This window comes from Cupressus sempervirens, chromosome 7 (genome assembly GCF_028749045.1).
Source record: "Cupressus sempervirens isolate cs-2001-9-10 chromosome 7, ASM2874904v1, whole genome shotgun sequence".
Classification (NCBI taxonomy): domain Eukaryota; kingdom Viridiplantae; phylum Streptophyta; class Pinopsida; order Cupressales; family Cupressaceae; genus Cupressus; species Cupressus sempervirens.
In genome coordinates, this window is record NC_143124.1 from 135,028,228 (window position 1) to 135,054,440 (window position 26,213).

A 26,213-nucleotide genomic window follows, 5' to 3' on the forward strand; every position below is an offset into this window, starting at 1 on the left:
TGATACTGGCTCAACCATATATATGATTACGATAGGCAAGCTGGGAATGTGTTATCCTCTGAAACTATATTAATTGAACCATATTCAATATTCAATCTTTTCCTGTTAATCTTCTCTTTACTTGCCTTTCATATTCATTTCCTTTGTTTTACCCATGCATTAACTCATTCTAAATTATCTGTTTTGACTCACAAGCGATTTTATTTATTTATGAATTACTTAATATTTTCTTTTTTCTTTTACCCTACAGGATGGCAGGATCATGCTCTGATACTAAATTGTAATGTTCCCATCTTAGTGCCTTAGATTTAGGTTTTTGATACTAAATTCTAATATGTAAATTTCTAGATATCCTTCCCTAATTCGAAAGATTATACCTTTAGATTTCTATTTTCCAAATAGTTGTGTCACTTGGAGGTATGTGTTCAGATTTATATATTATTAATCGAATATTAGTAAAAGATTTACCTAGAGTAGCTTTGCTAATATATATTATTATTATAATTCAAAATATATTATTAATATGTAAACAATTTAATATATTTATATAGCTAATTTTACTGCTATTATAATAATAATTTATTTAGTTTATTACTAATATATTATAGTATTAAAATAGTTGATATATGTGTGTGTGTGTGTTTTCATTATTTATATTCAATAGGTTATGATATAGAATAATTTATATATTCATCTTAGTAGTATTATATTATTTATTTCGTATATATAATTTATCCTTTTAAAATTATAACTTTATATATAATAGTTATTATTAAATCATATGTTAAGGTGGGGATATCACACTAAGCAATATAATAAGCCCTTTAGCATATGAGATCCAGCTATGATAGCACTTAAGATGAGGATCCAATGTGGAAAGAATTTTTGTTTGATCGACATAATGTTCTGGTCTTAGAGCACAATGTTTGCATCTAGGATGACATTAATGATGTTATTGACAAAATTGATGTATCATGGTCTTGGTGATTTGGATCTACAATCTTTTGTTAAGAATGATAAGGGAGAGGCTCAAGGGATTTGGGACAGCTATGGAGTTATTGCCAATAGGTATGGCACATGGTATTATTTGGTATTTATTTTGCAGCAATTCTCTGATTTGCATGAGCATGGTTGGAAGAATCAATTTGTGATTTTTCTTGATAACATATTGTTTGAGATGGTTGTTGAAAAGACATGAGAATTTAATCATTATGACCGATAATGATTAATGTTAATGTTTGAGGGTACTAAAAATTAATCAAATATATCTAATTGAACTAAACTCTTAGCCCAACCATTCCCTCTCCTCAACCAAGGTACTTATAGATGATAGAGCACTCCTTAGCACAAGCGTTCAACACAACCTGTGCTTCTATGCAATAGAAAATTCCAATAGTTTATCTTCAGTGGAATATGGAAGCTCCGGTGAAGTACATTTCTTCAAATATCTTATCCTTTCCACTAACTCATTGTTAAGACTGAATTTATAGTGCAAGTTATTATTTTATTATGAACTTCAAACCACTCACACTTATGTAGTATATAGATTAGTCTTTCATTACCAAATCACTATCACTTGAAGCTTAGCAAGAAACAAATATAACCTCTGCTAGATGTGGTAATTCCACAAATCATTGGTAATTATAAACATGATCCACAGATCACAATATTAGAACTTTAGTGCTGCCAACGACTTGATTAGAGATCCCTAAGATCCGTAAATACCTGTTTATCATGATGCTTGACTTATATGACTGCTGATCTAGGTTGAGCCTTCAGCAGATGGTACTTGTATTATTCTCAATGGTTATAAAGTAACTACCAACCCTTTAAATGCACTGAAATCCTAAGGAGACCAAAAATAGTTATTTTGCAGACCTAGGATACTCATAGGTGATGTGTCATATCTTCCTATTGGTTATGACTATGAACCCAAATGTCAAATGCTAAGTCAAATAATGATATGCGAACTTCACCTTTCAACCACTGACAATAAATATATGGATTTTGTAGGTGATGCTGAACAAGCACTCAAGAAGCTCTAGCAGGTATTGGAAAACACAAACATTAATCCTCAATATTATATCTCAATCATTGCTCATAAATTATTTATCACAATTGAACACAGAGCATACACTAACAGCTAATAGAGGAACATTGTATTTCCAAATTCTAAACATATACCACAAATTTTTCTTCAACTGAATTCTTACAAATTTGCACAATCATCAAAATAAAGCAGTTGTCAACCACCCAAACTAAAAAAGGAAATCCAAATCCAAATGGTTCTACCAAATCTATTTTATAATTGGTTGATCAAAGCATTGTAATTTTCTCATCGGCCTACCAGGTGGTTCTTTTATGTAATTCGATAAGCATTTAATGCTTGTAGCTAAAAATTATCCTAGGGCTTTTTTGGATAAATCTAAGCCCTTGATTTTAAATGATTTCAGCCATTCATTGTAATTAAACAGCTATAAAAGGCAAGGCTTTTCATTTGTGAAGAAAAATTTGGAGAGATTGTTGTTATAATGCTACCAAAATCATTCCTTATTTGTTGTTGTACTTGTTATAATGGTGAATGTTTGTGAAGTTTTGGAGTATTGCATACTTCCTAAATTTCATCACTTTGAGAAGGATTTCATTTATGTTGAGTACAAGTACAAATTGGTGAATGGAAGATATTATTTATTGGTGATTAATGGTGACAATAGTGTCCATACCTTTTGATATTGGTTAATTGCAAGTACCAAAGAAAGGCTAGTTTGGGCCTTATTGCAAGCATTTAACTTCAACTCGAGATATTCATTTTGATTGCGCCTACATTGAGTATTTGAATGAGTATTTGACAATATGAAAATCATCCATGTGCAGATTATTTGGTGGAGCAAGGACTGGTTAAAGTCTCACCTCACCATCAGTACTGTCTCACATTATTAGAATTAGAGTAGCTTCCTGAACTGTTTATCCTTTTTCAATTTGTTCCATTAGAAGTAAATTAAGAGCCTACATTGTTATCATTGACATTTGCAAAGTTGATATCAATTGAATGAACAGCATAAGTCCCTTTGTGACTACCAGCAAATCGCATCATTATAACTGAGTCAAGTCCACAATCAGAAGAAACCTTGAAGACATCTGAGTTGATCACACAGTCTCATATATTGTTTAGCATCTAAGCTTTTCCTTATTGAAGAGAGGATTCGATACTTGGTGTTCTATCCCAGGATACTTAAGTGTTTCATCTTGCATGTTGTAGTAGTCACAAAAACAGGACCCTCACCCACATAAAACAAGCCCATGTGCACACAAAGAAGAGCTTCCTTGTCCCACAGCACCAGCAACAACTAACTCACAAACACCAAGGAAAGAGACCCCTACTCCAGTCGCAAAGCTTCAGGAATTACAACCTCACAATCCAAGCAGAAACCCCACACCAACCAGGAAAAATCTGAAAATTGAAGGCCCAACCTGCAAGACCAGCAAACCCCCAAAAGCAGGCAGCAAAAAAATAGGAACAAGCTGGGGCGCAGAAGCCTGGCCTGAGAAAAAACCAACTTCCAGAGAGCAGTTGCATTCAAAATACTAGAGAACATCCCCTTGAAGTTTAAAAATAAACAGTTTGTCTTTTATTTTCAAATTAATTTGCGAATTCGAGTTTTCATGATTTTTGCCCAATTTTTTCAAAAATCCTTATACTTCTGGTTTGCCAACATTTTCGCCAATAATTTTTGCAGCTATGCTACTAATAGTCAAACACTCCTATACCCAACTTGAGTGGTTTTAGATATTTGATTCCTCTTGAATCATGTTAAATGCAGCAAGGATTTGAAGTCTGTTGCAAGAGGGAATAGTCAATATTCAGATCTAATAATAGCTAAGAAATTATTAGCTGTTTCCTTGCAAAGTTGGAAAAACTATGCATTAATAAGCTCCTAGTCTTAGTAATTTACTTTAATTCAATTTAAAAATAAAAATAAAAACCGAGCTGTAGTCTATTACATGTCAACTTTCACACTCTCAGCATTTAACCCAGAACTCAGAGTTGAAGCCAAAAACCAAAATCAGGAAATTTATAATCATTCCTGAATGACATAATGTAAAGAAATGGATTTAAAAACTTTATTTTTAGCCATTCAAAACTTCACAAATCATTAAAAAGCTTATCACTCTATTTAAGCTTTGAATATATTATTGCTATAACTCAGAATAAAAAAGCACTAAGCCACCTGTCAATGCGACTAATGCGATTCCTTATTGCCGAGCAAAGTTTTGCACTCACAGTCACAAACATTTGGCGAAGACAGCTTGAATTAATAGATTTTTCTTGCAAATCATTTCCCCCAACTTTGCTTTCTATGTTACCCTGATTATCCCATGAGAACCCATGAGTAGCAAGACATAATTGTTGTTCCTTCTGAAGAAGTTTCGTTGTGAGTACAGTTGTCTTTCCTGTACCGGACCGTCCAAGAATAAATGAACTTCTTGGAAACCTAATTATTTGTGATTCTTCCTCATTCACCTCAAACTGAAGATCAATCTCTGATCCATCTTTAGCTGTCAATAATTGATTTGCAATGCCAGAAGAAAAGGAATAAAACTTCATCAGCAATAAGCTTTCTTCTACTTTGGCATGCTCCAATGTAATAGTTTCCTTATCAAGAGTTTCACAATGAAGTGATTCAACCATTTCTGGTCGCTGTAGATGCCTATACCAAACAAACCCAGGATCATACTTCCATCGCCTTGGTAGTTCTATCTTTGCATCCCTGGAACAAGATAGCCTTCAGATATGCAGATGTGGATAATATGCCAGATATGACAAGTAAATTCACATTAACTCATCCATGTTTTCTTATCGAAATAAAAGCAAGGTACTGCGCTACAAGCATGTCATTATTTTAGCTTTACTTAGATTAATATACTAGAAACATGATTTATTCTTAAACATTATCACATAAAGCACAGTTCACCAGAACCGAGGAATTCAATGGGCACCATCCTTAAAAAACAATTAAATGAAATAGCTAAACAATCTGTGAAGAGTTTTGAGTCATTGAAAAACAAGCGATTGACAACAAATTGGAACTTACTTATCCAAAAGTTTGGCTTTGCACCGTAAAATGTACTCTGGCGTATATGTTGTGAAAACATTTTCCAAGCGTTCTCTAAGAATAGGAACTTCTGCATGGCTAAGAATATTCCATATTTTTAGTACTTGGAAGACTTCCTCGCCGCGTTCAACATCAGTTGTCCACACCAAGTATAAACCTGATGTTGCATATTCATTTATAAGGCTTTCTGATGGAGAACCAGCATGTTTCCTACTTTGTCGCCACCCATTTGCCACTTTCAGTATTGTATTGATTATTTGCTGCCGCACATTTAAACCCCTTAACTTGGTAAATGATTCTTTGAACTCATTGCTGAACATAACCTGAAAATATTCAAATGAAAGAAATTTATTTGCATTCAAGTAAACCACTGCTGAAGCATGAATCCCAAAGCCATAAAAAGGATAAAACTGAAAAGGTTGATGTAGGAAAGAAGACTAATGCAACTATGCAATGCTATCATTGGACTTGGAATTAAAATAATATTAAGAAGCTTCTTAAGAAGTCAAGCTCCCCAAGTCACAGCAAATGTCAGATTATGAGTTAAAAAACATAGATAGCATTCATAAATTCAGAACCATCTGTCTTTCACTACGCAAATACCTTGCAAATTACTCCACAATGAAATATGAAATTTCACACATTCTAACATTATCTGTAGTGATGGATAACATGTTAATAAAAAGTAGACAAAGTTCATCACTTCAAAACCATTTCCTTCCTTTGTAAAATCATGCATACAACGTTTGGCTACAAGATTTTCAACTTCCTAGGCATATGTTTATTACTTTCAAAAAAAGACTACAGTAGAAATACTGTAATGAGATTGTTTCCCTTCTCAACGAAAGTCTTTGCCTCAAAGATTTTTCTTGGCTCTAGAATTTATAATTCAGTCTAATCACAAAAAAAAAAGTTTACTGTCAACTTTGTTTCTCGACTTATCTAAATATTATCCCTATCTTAGTTATAAGCCCTTCTCTATCTGAAAATATTAATTCTTTGATTTAGTGAAGAAATAATAATGCATACCACACTGAAGTAAAATTTTATATATATATATATTTAAAATAATGGAATTATTACAGAAGTACACTAGAGACAATCAACCAAGGATCTGTAATAACCTCTGCAGGTTATTCCTTATTCCCAATCAAAAAAACTTACTAATTTTATGGGCTAGACATTTGGTCAAACGATTTGCAAGCAAGCTTTAGAGAACCACTGAAATAACCTGAATTAAATTTGATACGAAACTAAGAAATTTGATTGCAATAAAATGAGCAATTCGGTGATATTGGTACTAATATCTATTTTTGCTATACATTATTAATCACTGTAGTTTGCACATGTTCTTCACTCATCCATATAATTAACAAAATATGAAATAACCGTTTGGAACCTGGACTATGTTGAGTGCTCAAAGAGATGGTAGCTAGGAGTCCATGATATCCTGTTCCTGCCGTGGAGTAAACACATGTGAATAGCCCGCTAGGAGGGAATGTGCAGACCCGCAAGGAGGCTTCCTGATCATCCACTGAAATTAATTCCGGTTGGGTTGAAACTGCCGCCCCCTTATTATATCCGCCTGTGGTGAATAACCAGACTGGCCCGACTCGTCTATACCCCTTGGTAACGAATTGTTGCCACCGTCCGTTGCCCCCTCGAACTGTGACCGCGGCATTGCGATTTGACGGTAGTAGTGTGCGGGTTTTTTGTAGATGGAGTACCCAATCCGACGGCGAACAGCGCTCCAGAATACACACAAAATTTGATGCCGTTTCTCTGAGTTTCGAACTGAGGAAAGGGGCGCTCCTGTTAATGCCGAATTATAAAGATTTCCTTACACAGACCGCTTATTTCAAGATGAAGAAATCCTCTACACCACTGCAGTAATTTCACAAGATAGGCAATCTGTCTCCTCCTAATTAAATCCTTGGATGTTGGCCCTAGGCCACAAATTTCGCCCAACTTGAAATAGTTGAATACTATCTCCAAGTGCAATAATTCGGATGATATCTCACACCCTCAGAATTGCTTATCCATGAGAGTTATCGTTCCCAAAGATAGTCTGAGAATTTGCAGACCAATGGCTACAAATCGCTCCAGATGGAATAGAAAACAAATCCACAAATCCCTTGCTTGAATGGGTGCCTCATGTCCTCTATTTATTCACTTTGTTGAGAAGTTACTGGAAGCTTCCGGAATTGTCTTTAATAATGTACCTTTTTTATTATTTTAACTTTATAAAATTAAATAAATAACTTTATAAAGTTAAAGTACAACCTTAATTTAATATTTGAACAAGTAGGCCCCACTTACAGGATTATTATTCTCCGAGAGCAAAAATGTAATCATCTGGAAATAAAAATGACTCTCTTTCCAAAATCATTTGCCTACGAGAGTCGATGATAGGCAAATTCCCTGTTAAGGTTATGTCGTTTAGAAAGGGGACATGACAGGATCAAACTTGATCATCTATCCTTCCTTGATGATACAAAGTCTGTTTAAAGAACCCAGCAGTTGCCAAGTACACACAATTCTCAACCAATTGATGAGTATAACTGCCCAAAGCTGTCAAACAATTAAATACATTATCAGATAAACCATTTCATCAAAATCTTTTATAGAAATTGTACATTATCTACACTTGATATTTTCCAACAATATATTGGAATGCTAGCTCCTTTTGATAATGCATCATTACTTCTTCCAACTACTTCATTGCCATACAGTTAAAGCCATTTTTTGAAACAAAGAAATCAACAGAATGCAATTTCCCTTTTCAACACCCTCATTTTCCTCAATCGTTGTAACATCATTTGCCTCATCATTCAACATCAATGCATTCTTCTCATCCTACTATACATATAATTTTGTGTGCCAGCTCAAAATCATTTTTTGATGTAAACCTTGTCATGGCAGAGCCTGAGAAAATCATATGATTTTCTGGTAGGGTGGTTACATCAGTTCCACATGAATTAATCAAGGACTTCTTTTAGGTTAGTCTGTAACTAAATATAGAAAACAGTTTATATCAATCATGTAAGAGTGATAGAAAGAAAATATCTTAGTATGGGGAAGTCTTCCCCTCATAGGTGTGTTCCCCAATTAACCACGATGTCACTGTAATGTGTCCTCTTTTAGGTATCTTATGAAATTAGGACAATTACCTTACAAAATCTATTGTAAGAGTCTTCTTTCCTTCTAGTCTCAATTATCACTATGATTTATGATAAATGAAAGCACTTATGAATGGTAAAATTACGAAATTGATAAGATATGTGTGTATATATATGTATGGATCACTGTTATATCTGATATGACTGATAATAATTGTGCAAGGATAATCTCAATGTTCAATATGTGTTTTTGATACATGATAGAGGCCTTCTCTGATTTCACAATGGAGAATACCTATATTATCTTCCGATTGCCTATAAAAATGCAATAGCTATACCTGATTTCACTCCCTTAATATATGCAATATATATATACATATGATAATATCACTTATAGCAATATTCTGCCGTTATTAGAATAATACCTTATCATATCTTTATTATTCCTTATTTAATGGTCAATACTGTAGACTGTATATATTAGAAACCTTAAAATTATGACTGTTTCTTATTACAAACCTTGTCTCTTTGCAATCTATAAATGATCGCTTTGATAATTCATTAATTCAAATATTTACCAATTACCAGTCAAGCTTCTGCCAGCTTTGTACTTAACTTTATTGACCTATTTGCAGCTAATGGGCTTCTTCCCTGGAGGAAAATCAGAAATGACCCACATGTTATTTTTCAGAAGACTAGCGTTCAAAGGAGTCCATTTGATTCTAATCTGTGTGTCAAAAACATTGGTTGTGATATTCTTCTTGTTGTTGTCTATGTTGATGACCTCTCTATCACTGGTAGATCGACACTTTGATCGATCAAATCAAACACAATTTGTGTCAATTATTTGACATGAGACACTTGGGAATTCCGTACTATTGTTTAGGGGTTAAAGTTTTGCAGACTGAAGGTAGTATCTTCTTATCTCTATCTGAGTATCCTCACAGTCTGTTGAACATGTTTCCGATACAAGATTGTAAACTTGCATCCACACCTATGGAGAAAGGGTTGAAACTGACAGCCAAACCAGATTCATCCATGGTGAATATATCAGCGTTCAGGCAATCAGTGGGTAGTCTCATCTACCTTACTGCTACTAGGCCTGATCTCAATTTTGCAGTGAGCTACATTTCATGCTTCATAACAGCCCCCAAGGTTGGTCACCAGGTAGCAACAAAGCGTGTGTTGTGTTATGTGAAGGACACTTCTGAATTTGGTCTTCTATACAATAGAAATTATGATCTTAAACTTATTGGTTTCACCGACTCAGATCGGGGAGGTTCAATTGATGACAGAAAATCCACATTTGGGTGTTTTTAGTTTGGGATCTGGCACAGTCAGACTCACAAGAAGCAACAGGCAATGGTCTTTCCTCAACAGAAATTGAGTATTGAGAAAAAGAAAGGTAGCTTGTGATGCAGTTTGGTTTCAAAGGATGTTTTCAAACAAACAGATGTCTCAAGCAACTCATACGCCCTTTTACTGTGACAATCAAGAGGTGCTCAAACTGCCCAGAATCCAATCTTCCATTAGAAACTCAAGCATGTTAACCTTCAATGTCATTTCATCCAGCAACTAGTTTAAGATGGATAAGTTAAATTTCTGCATGTTCGAAATGTGGACCAAGTAGTAGATATTTTCTCCAAGTCTCTAAGCCCGGACAAGTTTGTAGAATTTGAGGGACAATTAGTGTAGCAGATAGTTTCACCATTAAGGGAGGGTATTAGAATAATATCTTTATTATTCCTTATTTAATGGTCAATATTGTAGATTTTGTATATATTAGAAACCTTCTGATTCTACAATTGTTTCTTATCACAAAACATTGTCTCTTTGATCATTCATTAATTCAAATATTTACCAATGACCTATGTAGTAGCTGTTGCAGATGTGTAGATATATTCTTGCAACAATGATAGCGATGTTGTTTGTGATCTTGACTATTTGTTCTTGCAACAATGGTTTCGTCTCTGATTTCAGTTCTGAACTATGCAACCAGTTTATCCCAAAAAGGCTATTGTTCTACAAGTAGATACAATAAAGGATAAATAAGAGATGAAGGTTTCTGAATGATGTTTGATGCAATGAGATAGATTTTCTTGCAGCAATGATGCTGTCCCTGATTTCACTTTCAAACTATGCAACCAGTTTATCCCAAAAAGGGTAATGCTCTACACGCAAATCCAATAAAGGATAAATAAGAGATGAAGGATTTTGAATGATGTTTGATGGAATGAGATAGATCACCTACTTATATGTTGCAAATTGAAATAATAGGATGCATCCAAGACACGAATCTAATGTATATTCATAACTACATATTTCATATGATAATCACAGCACTTAATATTTAATAAGTTACTTTTGTAATTGCCACCTTATCAAATAGTAATCTAATAATCTTCCTTGTTTGATTGTCTAACTACTTTCTGCCATTATTTATTAATAATTGATTACTTAATTAGTTTCTCTTATATATTAGTTAATACGAGTCAATGTTTTACCATTGATCAATACTTCTTCAACACAGCTATTATCGATACTTACCATTAATCATAATTGGGCACCCTCAAAGTGATCGATTAGAATACTTGTATAATTGTTATCCATCAATGTTTGGCATTAGTTGATGCTTGTCTAATGGATGATTATCGATCAATATGCCTCCAACGACATGTTTTGTTATTGATCACTAATCCATATATCACATTGTACTTGACATCTTCTAACCATCATCAATATTATATATGGCTTCATTTATGATCAGTATTGATACTTGTTCTTGATACTCATGGGATCATCAATCATTCAATCCTTCTCTTTGTTGATTGTCCATCGATAGCATATGATGTAGGAGCATCTCGGGTTCATTGGCCATCTTGCATCAACCAAAATAATTTGCTTTGTTTTCTGTTTCCAGTCTATTGATCGTGTGAACAGTCTTGTTCTTCCTTTGCTTCACTTGTGAGCACGAATTCTTGGAGTGGACCTATCGTGGATCTTATCTACTTGGTCATAGTTCTTAATGTTTTGTCGTTGGTGCGTTCTCATTTGTTCTTTTTGTGACATGTTCTTCGTTGGCACCTCATGTAACGTGTACAAATTTGCTTATGCGAAGTTCTTGCATGTATGCTATCTTTTGTGGTTTTCCATGCTAATTCTTAGATCTTATGTGGACCTATATCTAAGCTCACACATCTTCTTATGCTTGGTTACGTGGTTGCTCATTTCTCCTTAAGGGATGGGGCCTATTTTGTTGTAATACATTTCTTGAGATTGGAAATTGTAATCTTCCAACTGACTTGTGTGCCCTAATGGCTATATTGTGTAATGAATTATGTACCTAAAGCTAGCAATTGAGAGAGTAATATCTAGAGGTTAAGTTCTTGAGAAATTAAGCTCGCACATTGAATATTCTGTTGTAATCAGAGGTTGCAAAAAGATAGGTCTTATGCTCGACATGTATGAAAATTGCATTGGATTTGCATTGAAGCAATTGACTTTTGTTGTTTCATCTCTGTTTGTGTTGTGCTTTTGTGTGCGTTCTCTTGCTGCTTGGTTTGGACATCTTTGGGGATTCTCCTCACCTAGCCTATGTTAGATGGTATCAGAGCAAGTTTTCGTTCCTTGAAGAAGTTGGGATCATGTAGAACCCTAATTGGATTTGGTTGTAGGGTGGCAGACTTGGCCTCTGACCTATAACTTGCAGAAGGTTATGATCTTGTCGGAACTATTGTAAAGATGGTTCATGGAAGAGGAAATGCAAAACCTTCTATCATGGATATGTTGAGACAAACTCCAGCTAAGCTTGAATCTATTGAGACAACCCAAAGAAGAGGAAGACCTATGGAAGATGTTAGTGAAGATGAAGCTAAGGAAATTGAAGAAGTCCTTGATTTAGAACAAGTTGATCAAAGATTCTTGAGAGTTTTGACAAGAGTGAATGCTAAGCTACATTTCAATCCTCTGATTACCATGGTAAGCTTGATGCTGATGAATTGTTAGACTAGACCTCTAAAATGGGAAAATATTTCTAGTATGAAAGTACTTCAATTGATAAGAAGGTGAAGATAGCATCTACAAAGTTGAAAGGGCATTCATCTCTTTGGTGGGGACATTTGCAAATTGATAGATAAAAAGCACGAAAAGAAAAGATCAAGAGTTGGGATAAGATGATTGGTAAGTTGAAGGATAAATTCTTGCCTAGTGGTTATCAAGTTAGTTTGTTATAGAAAATGCAAAATTTGAAGCAAAAGGACATGACTATGAAAGAGTATATTGAAGAATTGTACAAGTTAGATATCAAATTTGAGCATATTGGTGATGAAGTAGAAAAGATTGTGAAGTACTTGAATGGTTTGAGGATTTCTATACAATATGATGAGATTAGTTTGGTCAAGGTGGATAGTATGGAAAAAGCATACTAATTTGCACTTAAGGTAAAAGAAAAATTGACAAAAAAGGCATGAACAAAGGCAAAGGGCCAGAGGTAATGGATTTCAATGGAGTAGAGATAGATCTTATGGTGAAAGTAGCAGATCTCAGTTAAAAAATACTGATCAAGAAAAAGGCAAATCAAAATGAATGAAAGCTCATACAAAGGTAGAGTTAACTATTCAAGAGGTAATTATTCTAGTTACTCTAGAAATAATAACAATAAAAAGGAAGATAGAATTTGGCTGAAAGGCATTTGTTTTAAATGTGGAGAAGAAGGTCATAAAGCATTCGAATGTCTAGATTCTAACAAGAAGGCAGGTAATAGTAGGATAAATGCATTAGTACAGGACGATGTATAAAATTCACCTAATGGGCCTAAAGGAGAGAATCTGATGGCTAGAAGAACATTAGAAATAAAGAAATGGTTGAAGATCGAATATTGAGGAAAAGCCTTTTCAAGACCAAATGTAAGGTCACCAGTAAATGTTGCAAAGTAATCATTGACAATGGAAGTTCTGATAATTTGACATCAAAAGAATTGGTTACAAAGTTATAGTTGCCAAGATTGAAGCACCCTAAGCCTTATAATACTGCTTGGATCAAGGATGAAAATAAGTTACTGGTAAGTGAACAATGTCTTTTGAAGTGATATTATGCCTACGTATTGTTGTCACATTTTGTTGGGTAGACCATGGTAGTATGATAGACAAGCTTTGTATGATGGTAGATCGAATCGTTATAGTATTTGGGCTAGTGTGGAAAGACAAGTTTAGTTGTCTTTGATAGAGGAACCTAAAGATGATCATTGTACTACTATTAGAGTATGTTTGGTTGGGGGAAATCAATTCTTTAGGGATTTGACAAAGGAGAGCATGTCTTTTGCCCTGATTCCTAGAAAGTCAGGAAAGAGAATTGAGAATGAGCAAACACCTAGATTGAAGCACTATTATAAAATTCCCAAGATATTATCTCAAACAATGTACCTAATGGATTACCACCAATTAGGAGTATCAGTCATTGTATGAATCTTATACCTGGAGCTATTTTTCCTAACAAAGAACCACATAAGTTGACACCTGTAGAAAATGAGGAATTGAATAGATGAATCCAAGAATGTTGCAGAAAGGTCTAATCAAATAAAGTTTGAGTCCTTGTGCAATACTTGCAGTATTGGCACCTAACAAGAATGCAGAATGTAGAATGTTTATTGATTCTAGAGCTATAAATAGGAACACTATAAAATATCAATTTCCATTGTCTAAGATTGATGATGATATGGATTGTTTGAGTGGAGCAAAGTATTTTACCAAGATTGATTAGAAGAGTGATTATCATCATATCAGAATTAGAGAAGGAGATGAGTGGAAGACTTCTTTCAAGACTTATGAAGGTTTGTATGAATGGTTGGTTATGCCTTTTGGTTTGACTAATGCACACAATACTTTCATGAGGCTAATGAATGAAGTTGTTAAGAAATTCTTAGGTAAGTTTTTGATTGTTTACCTTGATGATATTCTACTATTTAGTAGAACTAAAGAGGGTCATTTGATGCACAGAAGACAAGTGTTACAGAAGCTATAAGAAGAGAAGTTGTTGATTAACTTGAAGAAATGTTCTTTTATGAAAAGGAGATAGTAGACCTAGGTTTTTCTATTTCAGCTGATCGTTTGAAGATGTGTCCTGATAAGGTAAAGGTTGTTTTGGATTGGCCTACACCTGAGAGCGTCGCTAAAGTTAGATCTTTCCATGGATTGGCTAAGTTCGTCAAAAAATTTAGTTCAGTTTGTAATGCAACGACACAAACAATGAGGGTTGATAAAAAGGAATTTAAGTGGACACATGGAGCAGAGAAAAGCTTTGAAACCCTAAAACAAAAGGTCGTACAATTACCAGTGTAAAGGTGGGGAGGTCACCATAGAACAAGAACCTATCCAATCTTTCTGCAATATGATCAAACCCCGATCTCTTATTATTGCAAGTAAAGATCACGTTAGAAGTTATGATGTCTAAAAGGTTGCAAGAGGAGATCCAATTCTTGAAGTCTCTTGAGGCTTGATTTGAAATTCTAATGCCTCCTGACTTTTCCTCCAAATCAGCATTAGCATTGAAGTCTCCTCTTAAAATTATATTGCTATTTTTATGCCTCTACAAAAGGTCATATAATTCACCTCAAACTCTTGATTTCCCGGAGGTGGATATAAGTCCATATATTGATGAGGAGAAAAGAGAAGTTGGAGAATATACTTTGAACCCAACTAGTCATCCAATTTGGATGGTTCCAATCAAGTGAAAAGTGGACCGATTTTGGGTTCCAAATATAAACAAGTCCACCAGATGCAAGGATGACAAGGTAACCCCAAACTTTCAAATCCTCAACTTTCTATCTAATCTAGAAAGTTCTTTTGAATCCAGTATAGTTTATTGGAGAATGATAATGTCTGACTCTAAGGTCTTGATGGAGTGCTTTGAGAGGCATTGCTTGGTAGGGGCATTGATGCCCTTGATGTTCCAAGAAGCTATCTTCATTGAGGGGGTGGAAGGTTCTTCCCCTTCCCATTGTAAAAAATAGAGGTGAGTTTATCTTGCTTAATAGCTTCGCCATCACTCCCCCTTACGTCAGAATTAGATTTTTGACCTCTCTTCCTAGATGTTTTACCACAGTTGGGAGATTTTTCCCCTTGGATATTATCTACAATACCTAGGGTTGGTTGAGAGGGGGGAGATGCATGATCATGAGATTCTAACTAGGGATTACAATCTAATGATTGATCCAAAACTTGGTGGCAGGAAGCCACCGTTGGTTCTAGGGGGGTTGGAAAGGAAAACATTATTCAGATTTGACATTTGATTTCTGCCAATCATGTTATAAATAGTCTCCAATTCCATGGGTATTTGTTCAAAATCATTGTAAGCATTATGATGGATGTCAAGGGTTGGATGTAGAGCATCAGGAATTCGGGATAGGAGTTCCTGCCTCCTTAATAATTCTTTTGAACCTCCTCATGAGTATACAAAACTTGCCCCATAAAATCACTAAGTTGAAGCATTCTAGTCTTACGAGAAATGATGATGGTCATTGCTTCTGCTTTACTAGCAGCCTCCAAATTATTCAGAGAATGAGATGGAAGAATAGTGGGGGTAGGGTTTGAGGCCAGTGGTTGAATCAAATCCATATCCAAAAGGGACAAACCACAAAGTAAACCCTAAGATTGAATATTGGCAAAGACAACAATGTCATAAGTTTCCACGTCAATGAGAGCGAGTGGGGAGGAAGAGCTTTTATTGGGGTTACTATTGGAAATAATTATAGAGTACAGAGCCAGCTAAGGGGGGGTGGGGTGTGAAACTGATTCCCAGTTAAGGGGACTGGAGACGAGGGGAATGATCTTTGAAAGCAAGTCCTCCCTTCTATAGAAATTTAACTGAAATAAGATAGGAAGGAGGCTTGGGGGAGGAATTATTAACATTAAGGGCACGAAAGATTAGATGTGGGTTGAAAATTCTTGTGAGAGTTCAGATCAAATTAATGTTGCCAACGAATAATTTGGAGGAGAAACTGAAGGATGGATTGTTGTTAAAGATTGCCATCCTCGAGGGATTAAAACGGGAGTTAATCAGGAGGAGAATCTTAAAATCCTCTTGGGGAGAAATCAGGTTTTTAAATCTCAGGAAGGAACCAAAACAATTCCCAATACTCTACAGGGTTTCCAAATTGAGAAGGAAAATTGGAACAAGTACCAAATTATACCAAGACAGAATGCTTTTCAATTTGAAGGAAAGGGAATTAAAATTTTAGGGTCAGTCGAAGAACAGATAGAGAGATCCTTCAAAGAAGATTTTGGCCTCACTTAAAAAAGATCTCTAAATAGATTCTAAATAACACTCAATATAATAAAAATCATTTTCGATGGGAGAAATACTTACCTCATCGTCAAAAGAAGAGTTCCATGAACTGACCATGTTTAGAGTATCTTTCTCTTTCCAGTATGCCAAGAGTTTGACGGAGCTTGATGAAGCATCTAAATTTGTTTAGGGAGTGGACTATCTGCCCAAGATATGGGTGCGGGTGGATTAGTGTTTGTGACTAGAGGGATACCCTTGGGTGATGGGGCAGGGCAACTCCCACGAGAGATGAAATCCATGGGACCACCCAAAGGAATTTTGTTTCCTCCTGTAGTGAACTGGGGAACGGAAGATGAGAACAAGATTGCCCAAATTCGATTTACTTTATGGGGAAGGCAAGGATTAAGCAAAATGGGTGGAGCCTGGTTGAAATTCATGTTTTTCCTAAAATTTATGCGTTGATCTCTTATGGTCATAATCGGAGGACTATGTCTTTTGCTTCTAGATTGATGTACAAAGTAGAGGGAAATTCCTCTAGAGTTCCAAAGAAGTTGTTTATTCTAGATTTTTCTAGTAACTCGAATACAATGGTTGTCTGTCGGACGATGAGAGGGACTATGAAATGGAGGAGAAAAAATGTAATCTTCATCCTCTATATAGGAATAAGCCCACCTGAGGGGGTGGCGAATGAAACGGTTTGTGGGAAAAGAAAGAGCTGCTAATATAGCAAAATAGAGCAGATCTTTTTTTTTTTAAATAGATTTTTTATTTAAATTAGTTACTTATCATAACTATTCAGATATATTTCCCTCATAAATAAATTAAATTAATCTAACAAAATATATGTTCTCTACAGTCACTGATTATAGTAAATGCATTAATTAACATAAAACAATGTTTTATTAATTTAGACTCATCAATCATCATGAATAAATTAATGGATCAATTAATCATAACCCAACATATGACTAATGTGTTGGTTATCTGAACCAACATATCTCCTCGCTTGTACTATGTACATATAAGCAATTGCTTGTTGAAGATAGCATCAGGAGGACAAACTAGAAGTTGTCAAGAAGGATTCCTCCCTAGCTAAGAGAGAGTGTTGATGTTATTGTAGCTATGGTTGGATTCCTTTAGGCTGACCTAGATAACATAAATAATTATGATAGTATTATTATATTATTGTGATAATATAATTATTAAGATGTAAATAATTGTATTATATAGTGATATAATTATTATATTATATTATATTATAATATACTATAGTATAATTATTATATCATATTACATTAGGGTGTTTGATCATTTGTGGATATTTTCTTTCTTCTTTGTACTTGACGTATTTGATCCAACATGGTGACCTAATCCTATTTACTTCTAAGAACTTCCAACTAAACCTAGCTCACCCTTAGAAAAGCCAAACTTTGGCAGCCATTTTACCACCATAATGATGGCCCTTGTGGATGAGAAAAACATCTATTTATCAAACTCAAGCATCAATCAATTAATGTTCATCAATCTTATCATGGGGACCTTTTGAGAATATATCTTAAATAATAGCTTTTAAAATCATCTTAGAACAAATCATTGTAATTTAATTAAGATGATATCAAGGGGAAGCACTATTAAGACTAATTTTGGGCATCATCATATGAAATGGTAGCATTATATTAAAACATGTAATTTAATTATCATGGACACATGTTATATTTATAACATGGAACTTTACAAATTCACCTACCCTGAATAAATTACTTAAGAAATATCCACCAAAGAACCAGAGAAACAGAAATCACCTTATATTTATACATAAATATTGAAAATGAGCTTGAACATAAGAGACTTGTTTGAATGATAAACTTCTAGGAAAGAATTTAGTTATTAATGCTAGAAGAAAAAGGAATATACATATATTTTTATTGCAATGAATCTGAATGACTTTAGTATCCAAGTTACCTTCCAAGCTGTGTTGTTGAACAAGACAGAATCCTTCCTTAATAGATCTTGAAGTTGGTTCATCTCAGCCTTTGCATTTCTTATCGCTTTCACCATGCCACTATCAACATTTGGATATAGAAAGCAGTTCCTTGAAATTGCATCTTTTGCTATATTCTTCCATACAGATTTGCTTTTCACAAGCATAGATCCATTCCCAACAATCCAAAGACAAAATCTGTTCATCAACGCACCAATGGCATATTTTTTGATAAAAAATCAGTTTCTGCTGATATTATTGCATTAAAAATTACCTCTTTGTGAGGGTAATTCAAGAAAACAAAATGAAAGATTCCATGATATGATAAAATAACAATCCATGAAGAAACAAGAGATAGAAACAAGTACCGTGCACGTGTCAAAGCAACATTTGCACGTCTATGATCAGAAAGGAAGCCAATATTGTTAGTTCTGACTGTGGATATTATGATAATGTCATTTTCTCCACCTTGAAACCCATCAACGGATTTGACTTCCACATCAATGGCATTCTTCCATTCGTCCTTTTTCATTAGCCTACTTTCCAAGTAACTAACTTGAGCATTGTAGGGTGATATTACACCCACACTAATTTTCAAGCCTTCTCTGCTAGCACAAACTGATTAAAGTTTTAAAATCAGAAATTCAAGTTTCAAATACCCCAAATGATAAAAATACTACTCCAAAATTGTGTAACAAAAGGGCAACTAAAGACATCACTAATTCACATTTTAGACTTTACTCAATACATTAAACATTGTTATGATTGATTAACAGCATGGTAAAGAAAAAATTCCACATCCTTCAACATAGGTTGCATAAACTGAGTACCTAGACAAATATGAAATATAGAATAAGTTTTAAAAATATGAAGAAGGAGTAATCTGATTCTAATGCAATAGTTTACCAATGGTAGATCAGAGGATACTAATCATACCACAGAAATTGAGATCTATTCTACTACCAAAGTGAGATTTTCGATTAGTCTCGATTAAGAATTAATAGATAGTTTCCAAATTAAAGAAACCAGTTCTAACACTTAAAAGAATTCATAAACATATGATGCTAACTGCAAACCCAAGACTCCAACACTAGAACTGACATCCATGGTAAAGATTGTTATGCTCATTTGCTCAGACGAAAACCATCCTTTAATTTCATATATTTTATAAATTAATCATAGCGGAACTCTTAATATATTTATATCATAAACATGTATCTCAAACAGAATTTACTATTTCTTATCAGGTCCAAATCATTTTACCAAGATAATGACAATGAATAGGAATGCACAAGAAAATATCTAATTGAAAAACATTGTCTTTTAAATTAATCAATAGTTTTAATTAAATATATTTTACATACATGATGAAAATAATATTATCCAAGCTTAAAATAGTATAGAGCTGCATATCGTACTTTTACAATGTCGCACGCACATAGGAACGCAGCATTTTGACAGAAAATGCTGAAAATGCTTTCTATGGCCACATTTTCTCCCAATTCCAAATTCACTTCATATATTATTCTTAAACTGGCCATTTCAATATTTGTAACTGAAAAGAAAATTATTGCCTACAGATTATTATCTCTCCATGTACACACTGAAAACCCATTTATCACAAAACCAGAATGAAAGCAACAAGATCAAAATATCAAATATATAATGTCTGGGATGTTCACTGTTCCAATTGATTGCTAGGCCAACCATCATTATGAACTGACATTGAAATTAGTTAGGGGAGAATGATTTGAATATATTGATAGGCGAGAGAGTTATAGAGAACCTTCTCAATTACAATTTTTTCTAGTGAAGCATGATTTATCTACTATACAAAAGCAGTGTGATAGTAGTCAAGAGTATCTAAGACGTGAAAAAATACAAGGCTTTACTGTTTAAGTGTACATTCTTGTAATATCCGCTTCTGTGATTGCTTAGGGTTTGACCTCATTTCTAGAAATTGAAAGAGCCTTCTTTCTATTCAATCCTTTAGTTAATGCAAATGTTAACTATCTGTAATGAAATAACTTGCACAATAGAAGAAATAATATGAAATATTACGTAAATACTTGATAATAACTAAGAGTAATAGGCCACTTCAAGGGGGCAACCTCCAGATATCTCCAATGAGAACACAGTTCACAATATGATGTTGAAATAAGACTCACAACCTCCTATATATACGTAATTATGCTTAGGTTGAATAGACACAACCCTACATAACACCTAGGCCAACCTACCTACCTAAATAATAATATAATAATAATAACATAACTTAATTAAGGATTAAGATACCCAGAAGTTGACTATTCATAACCCTATATACACCAATATTAAGGGTGTACCAAACCACCTCTCTTGAAAGAAGCATTGTCCTCAATGCTAACCAAGTGTGGATTCTTTTGAATGAACTCCTCATCCTCCCATGTGACCTCTTCAACTAGTAAGTTCTTCCATTGGATGAGATACCAAGTCAGGGTTCTGTTCCTTAGCTTCTTCATGCATGTTTGAATAATGCACTCTAGTTCAAAAATTATTCTTTCTTCATCAAGTTCCAGTAATACTGTTTGAGTAGGAATATTCTGCCCAATTACCTTCTTCACACAAGAAACATGAAAAAACTGGATGTTCTTTGTTGTTGTTGGCATCAAGCTTGTAGGCAACACTTCCAATCTTTTGCATGATTTGATATGGTCCATAATATCTTGGAGACAACTTACTATTCTTTTTTTGTTGCTTCATTGAGATTTATTTATAAGGTTGCAATCTCAAGAAGACCCAGTCCCCAACTCCAAAATTCCTTTTACTACGATGTTGGTCTACTTCTTGTTTCATTTGATTTTGTGCCATAGCTAAATTCTCCTCGAGTCCTGAAAGTACCTGTTGTTGATGAAGCAAGTGGTCCTCTACTGCCTGAACTCTTGGTGACACCTTTGTTGTCGGTAAATGTATAGTGTAGCCAACGGGTAGAGTAGTATCCAAACGGGCGCGTGATGCTTTAGTCACCCCTTCGGAAAGGTATATGTACACGTCTGAGATGGACTTTGGAATCATCGTAGTAATCATCATTGATCATTGTAGTCATTGTAATCGGATTGTAATCAGCAAGTGCATACATGAATAAAGTACCTATTCTAAATTGAATCGTGTTATACATGTGTTGAACTTCTTACCCTATGCCGTAAACATTTAACATCATTGTCAAACGTACCTGGAACGAAGGAATGAGGATTAATGCCGACTTTGCCAAACAAGGATCGGAACAAGGTAAAAGATAAAAATGAACTAAGTACAGCAAAAGAAATTTTAATTTTAACATAGCAAGTAGAGCGCAAACAGAGACTTCAGCAAATCACCGAGGGGCACCGAAGGGGTGAAGAGGCACAGACGGAGAGAGTGCACTCACCTAGTAGGTTGAGGAGTGCCGAGAAATTGCTGGAAGAAACTCGACAATGCTTGACTTTGGTGAAGGAAATAAGGGAAGAGTTAACCTGTATACACCGAGGGGAGTGTGCGAACGGAAGGGAAGCAACTCGCACGGCTCAGAGTGTCGAGGGAGCACAAGCATGGAGTGATCTCTTCATTCCCGTTACACCGGACGAACGGATATAGGCGGAGAATAGAACGTCACTTGAAGACTTTTCACCAAACAACACAGTTGTTGGAAACAAGACTGTTATCCAAAACAACACGGGAGTCAAGAACAGCGCAGGAGCACAGAACAGCACGAGAGTCCAAAACAGCGCAAGAGCACAGAATAGCAAGGAAGTCCAGACCAACGCAGGAGCTCAGAACAGCACAGGTACACAAGTACCTCAGAATCAAAGGAAAGTAACAATGGCAGGCCCTAAAGAAAAGTTACCCAAGTTTCATGGTGATGGCTCGGCAGACCCTATCAAACATTGTAAAACATGTGAAACCATATGGACGGAAAATGGTGTGACGGATGAGGATGATTGGGTAAGACAATTTTCAACAACCTTACGAGGTGTGGCAATAGATTGGTTTTCTGGCACTAGTCCTCAGAAACTTAATACATGGGAGAATGTTAAAAAAGAATTTATAACAGAATTTAGATTACTCCGAGATGATAATGAAATAGTGGCAAAAATCTACAGCACCAAACAAGGAAAGAATGAGACAGTCCGAACCTATGCCAGGTGACTGAAAGTTCAAAGAACTGATCGGAAAGATGGAGAGTCAACCAGCAAATGGGTTGAAAAAATGGTGGTTCGTGGAGGGGCTACGGCTGGCTCTTAAAAAGAAAATGAAGATTGTACCACCGGCATCGTACACCGATGCGTATACTTGTGCCATGGATTAGGAAAGCGAAGAGAAGATGCGTAAGAAGAAGAAGCATAAATCCTCTGATTCGGACGATTCATCCTCAGAGAGTAGTAGTAGCGATGAGGAATCGAACAAGAAGGTGAAAGCACAACAGAAAGACATGCTTCAAATGATGAAAGAATTCAAAAATTTGAAAAAGAATCCAGATACAGTAAAAGGAAAACTGTGGTGCACAGATTGTGAGGATGGCCATAAGAAGGGCTCATGCCCGAAGAAGCAGTTTTGTGACATTTGCTAGGTGACGGGGCATTCCCTGAAAGAGTGCCCGTTTAACTTCTTTCCCATTTAACTTGAAAGCAAAAGGACACTAGTAGGTGTTACTAACGCAGGAAGCATCGAACAATAGCAATAACACGAACAATGATGCAACTTCAGGTGGATATCGAAATAATAATAGACGCGAAAGGGGTGGAAACAATGACAATAACAATGGAGGCCGGAGTAGAATACAATATGATGCGAGTGGATGCCCGATGATACAATGCCGGGCATGTAATCTTTGGGGTCACTTCGTGAGGGACTGTGCTACGAAGGAGGCACCGCAACTACTGTGCAAATGGTGTGGTCCAGGGGACCATGAAGATTCAAAATGTCCAAAGCAAAGCGTAAATTTATTAAGTATTGAAACAAGTAATGAGAACATGTTGGAAATCACGTGGGAGCAGGCGAGGAAGGCAAAATATCCAATTTCGGAAGAAGAGAAGGAGAGGTTACAAAAAGCCCGAACAGAGATAGAGAAGTAGATGAGAGCAGAGAAGTCACAAGTAAAAGACACTGCTGAAACTCTGAAGAGAAACTTGTCGGAACAAAACATGGTGAAACAGATACTGCAAACGGAAGTGCCAATTAAATTAAATGATCTTCTTCTCACCATGCCACAGTTGCGTACGGTTATTATAAATATGACACCGTCCCCGAGAGTGACGAAGGAAGCAAAGGATAGTAAGGAAACAACCAAGCCAGCAGCAACAAACCTGGTGTTACTAGCACTTACGACAAGTAGATACCCAGCAGTGGTGGAGATGGGCATTCTGGGTACGGTGCTAACAGATACAATAGTAGATGGAGGATCAGGAGTGAACGTGTTGCCGGAAGATATCTGGAAAAAACTTGGACAACCAACACTATGGCCACCCACCTTTCAGTTACTTACAGCAGATCAACATGGGATAAAACCCTTGGGCACTCTGATGGCACAACCGGTAACAATTGGGACACAACCATTTTTACTGGATTTCATAGTCATTCCACTAAAGAGAAGAGGGTACGACACCATCCTGGGACAAGGGTGGTTGGTGCAAGCTAAGGTAAAGCATGATTGAAAAAGAAGCACCCTTTTCATGGAGAAAGGAGGTAGAAGATTTATAATTGATTTGCATACATAGATGGTAGGAGAAGAAGCAGCATCATCGGACTCAGAAGGCGAAGGCGAGAATGACGACTAAGGGAAAAAAAGGATGGAACCAGATGATGAAGGGGTGCTGAGATTAGGAGGAGGATCAACTGATGACCAATTAGATTCCGTGAATGGACTGCTACACGAGCAAATGGAAGACTATGAGGTCTTTCCGAGCTGCAATATTTTGAGAATAGAGGAAGGAAGAGAAGGCCATGAGTTTCCGAAGGAGTACAGTGAACTGAAGGAGAGAGAAGCACAGGTGGATGAGACAGCTGCCCATACGTTCAGTAAAGATAAACCAATAAAGTATGAAGAGCCGACAGTGAAAACAATGAACTTGGGTGATGAGGAAAATCTGAAGAACATTCTGGTAGGAGATGATTGGAACCCAGTACTAAAGGCGGCAACATTCAGAATATTCATGGAGTATAAAGATGTTTTTGCTTGGACGTAAAAGGACTTGAAAGGAGTAGCACCAGAACTGTGTCCATCGGATACCATTAATTGAGGGCGCGGTACCAATATGGAAGCGACCATACCGAATGAACAAAAACTATGCAGCGCGGGTCGCGGAAGAGATTGACAGGATGCTGGAGGCTGGTATCATCTTCAAAGTGCAGACAAGTGAGTGGGTATCACCGATCGTGATATCCTTGAAAAAGGATGCAACATAGATAAGAATATGTGTGGATTTTCAGTGTCTAAATGCGGTAACAATTAAAGACCTATTTCCGATACCGTTCACAGATAGCATTTTCGAGGAAGTAGCAGGGCATGAAATTTACTCATTCATGGATGGATTCTCGGGGTATAATTAGATATCCACCGCTGAGGATACATTAAAAACGGCATTCATTGTCGAGGATGGAGTATATGCATACAACAAGATGCCGTTCGAATTATGTAATGCTTCGGTGTCTTTCCAAAAGATTATCCTATATATATATTCAATAAGATGTCTGTTGGAAATTTTAGGGCATTTTTAGATGATTGGTCGATATTTAGCTCAGAAGACAAACACATAGCGGCGTTAGGAGAATGTATGGAAAGGTGCAGGTGAGCAAGACTAGCATTGAACCCGAAGACGTGCAGGTTCATGGTGCCTCAAGGGAAGTTGCTTGGGCATATAGTTTGTAAAGAAGGACTAAAGACGGATCCAGACAAGGTCCGGGTGATCTTAGAAATGCCACCCTCGACGGATGTGTCAGAAGTGAAGTCATTTTTGGGGCACATCAGTTACTATCGGAGATTCATTAAAAACTATGCAAAATTTTCTTATACGCTGGACAAACTCACTTGCAAGGGTGAATCTTACAGATGGGATACTGAGCAAAATGAAGCCTTTTAGGGGTTAAAGACAAGGTTGGCTACGGCTCCGATTTTGGCCTATCCGAATTGGGATAAAGAATTTCATGTCCATGTAGATGCCTCAAATTATGCCATCGGAGCAACACTGGCGTAGACTGGTGACCACGGGTTGGACCATCCAGTGTACTTTGCAAGTAGATTGTTGTTGAAGGCGGACAAAAATTACAGTACCACGAAGCGAGAGGCGTTGGGGATGGTATATGCAGTACAAAAACTCAAACACTACTTATTGGCCACTCCATTTGTGTTCTACGTAGATCATCAGGCGTTACTATACTTGGTCAATAAGCCGATTATTCAAGGAAGAATAAGCTGATGGTTGTTATTATTACAGGAGTTCACATTTAAGATCGTAGTACGGCCAGGAAAAAGTCATGTGAGTGCAGATCACCTATCAAGAATAAAATCGGGAGAGCCACCTGAAGGAGTTAATGATGATTTTCTAGATGCACAACTCTTTCATGTTACAGTATTACCAACCTAGTACACAAGCATTGGAGAATATCTATCAACGGGGCAGTTTCCAAGCGACATGTCACCGAACGAAAGATAGAAATTGGTGCTGAGAAGCCGGACATTTTAGTTAATTAACAGACTGTTGTATA

The 26,213-nt window shown here is 35.9% G+C and overlaps 1 protein-coding gene across 3 annotated transcripts in view; it reads right to left on the reverse strand.

Annotated features, from left to right (window-relative positions):
* Nucleotides 1-26,213, reverse strand: part of LOC149545874 (uncharacterized) — a 205,368-nt gene that overhangs the window by 115,908 nt on the left and 63,247 nt on the right. The window contains exons 5-8 of one of the 3 annotated variants that reach the window (XM_089790862.1): nt 18,863-19,112; nt 18,476-18,692; nt 5,094-5,437; nt 4,230-4,769 (exon numbers count right to left, since the gene is read on the reverse strand). In XM_089790862.1, the coding sequence (XP_089646988.1) occupies nt 4,230-4,769; nt 5,094-5,437; nt 18,476-18,692; nt 18,863-19,112 (1,351 nt within the window). Of the gene's footprint in view, nt 1-4,229; nt 4,785-5,093; nt 5,438-18,475; nt 18,693-18,862; nt 19,113-26,213 lie in introns of all 3 variants that reach the window. The other 2 variants (XM_089790861.1, XM_089790863.1) reach the window with 2 other exon arrangements.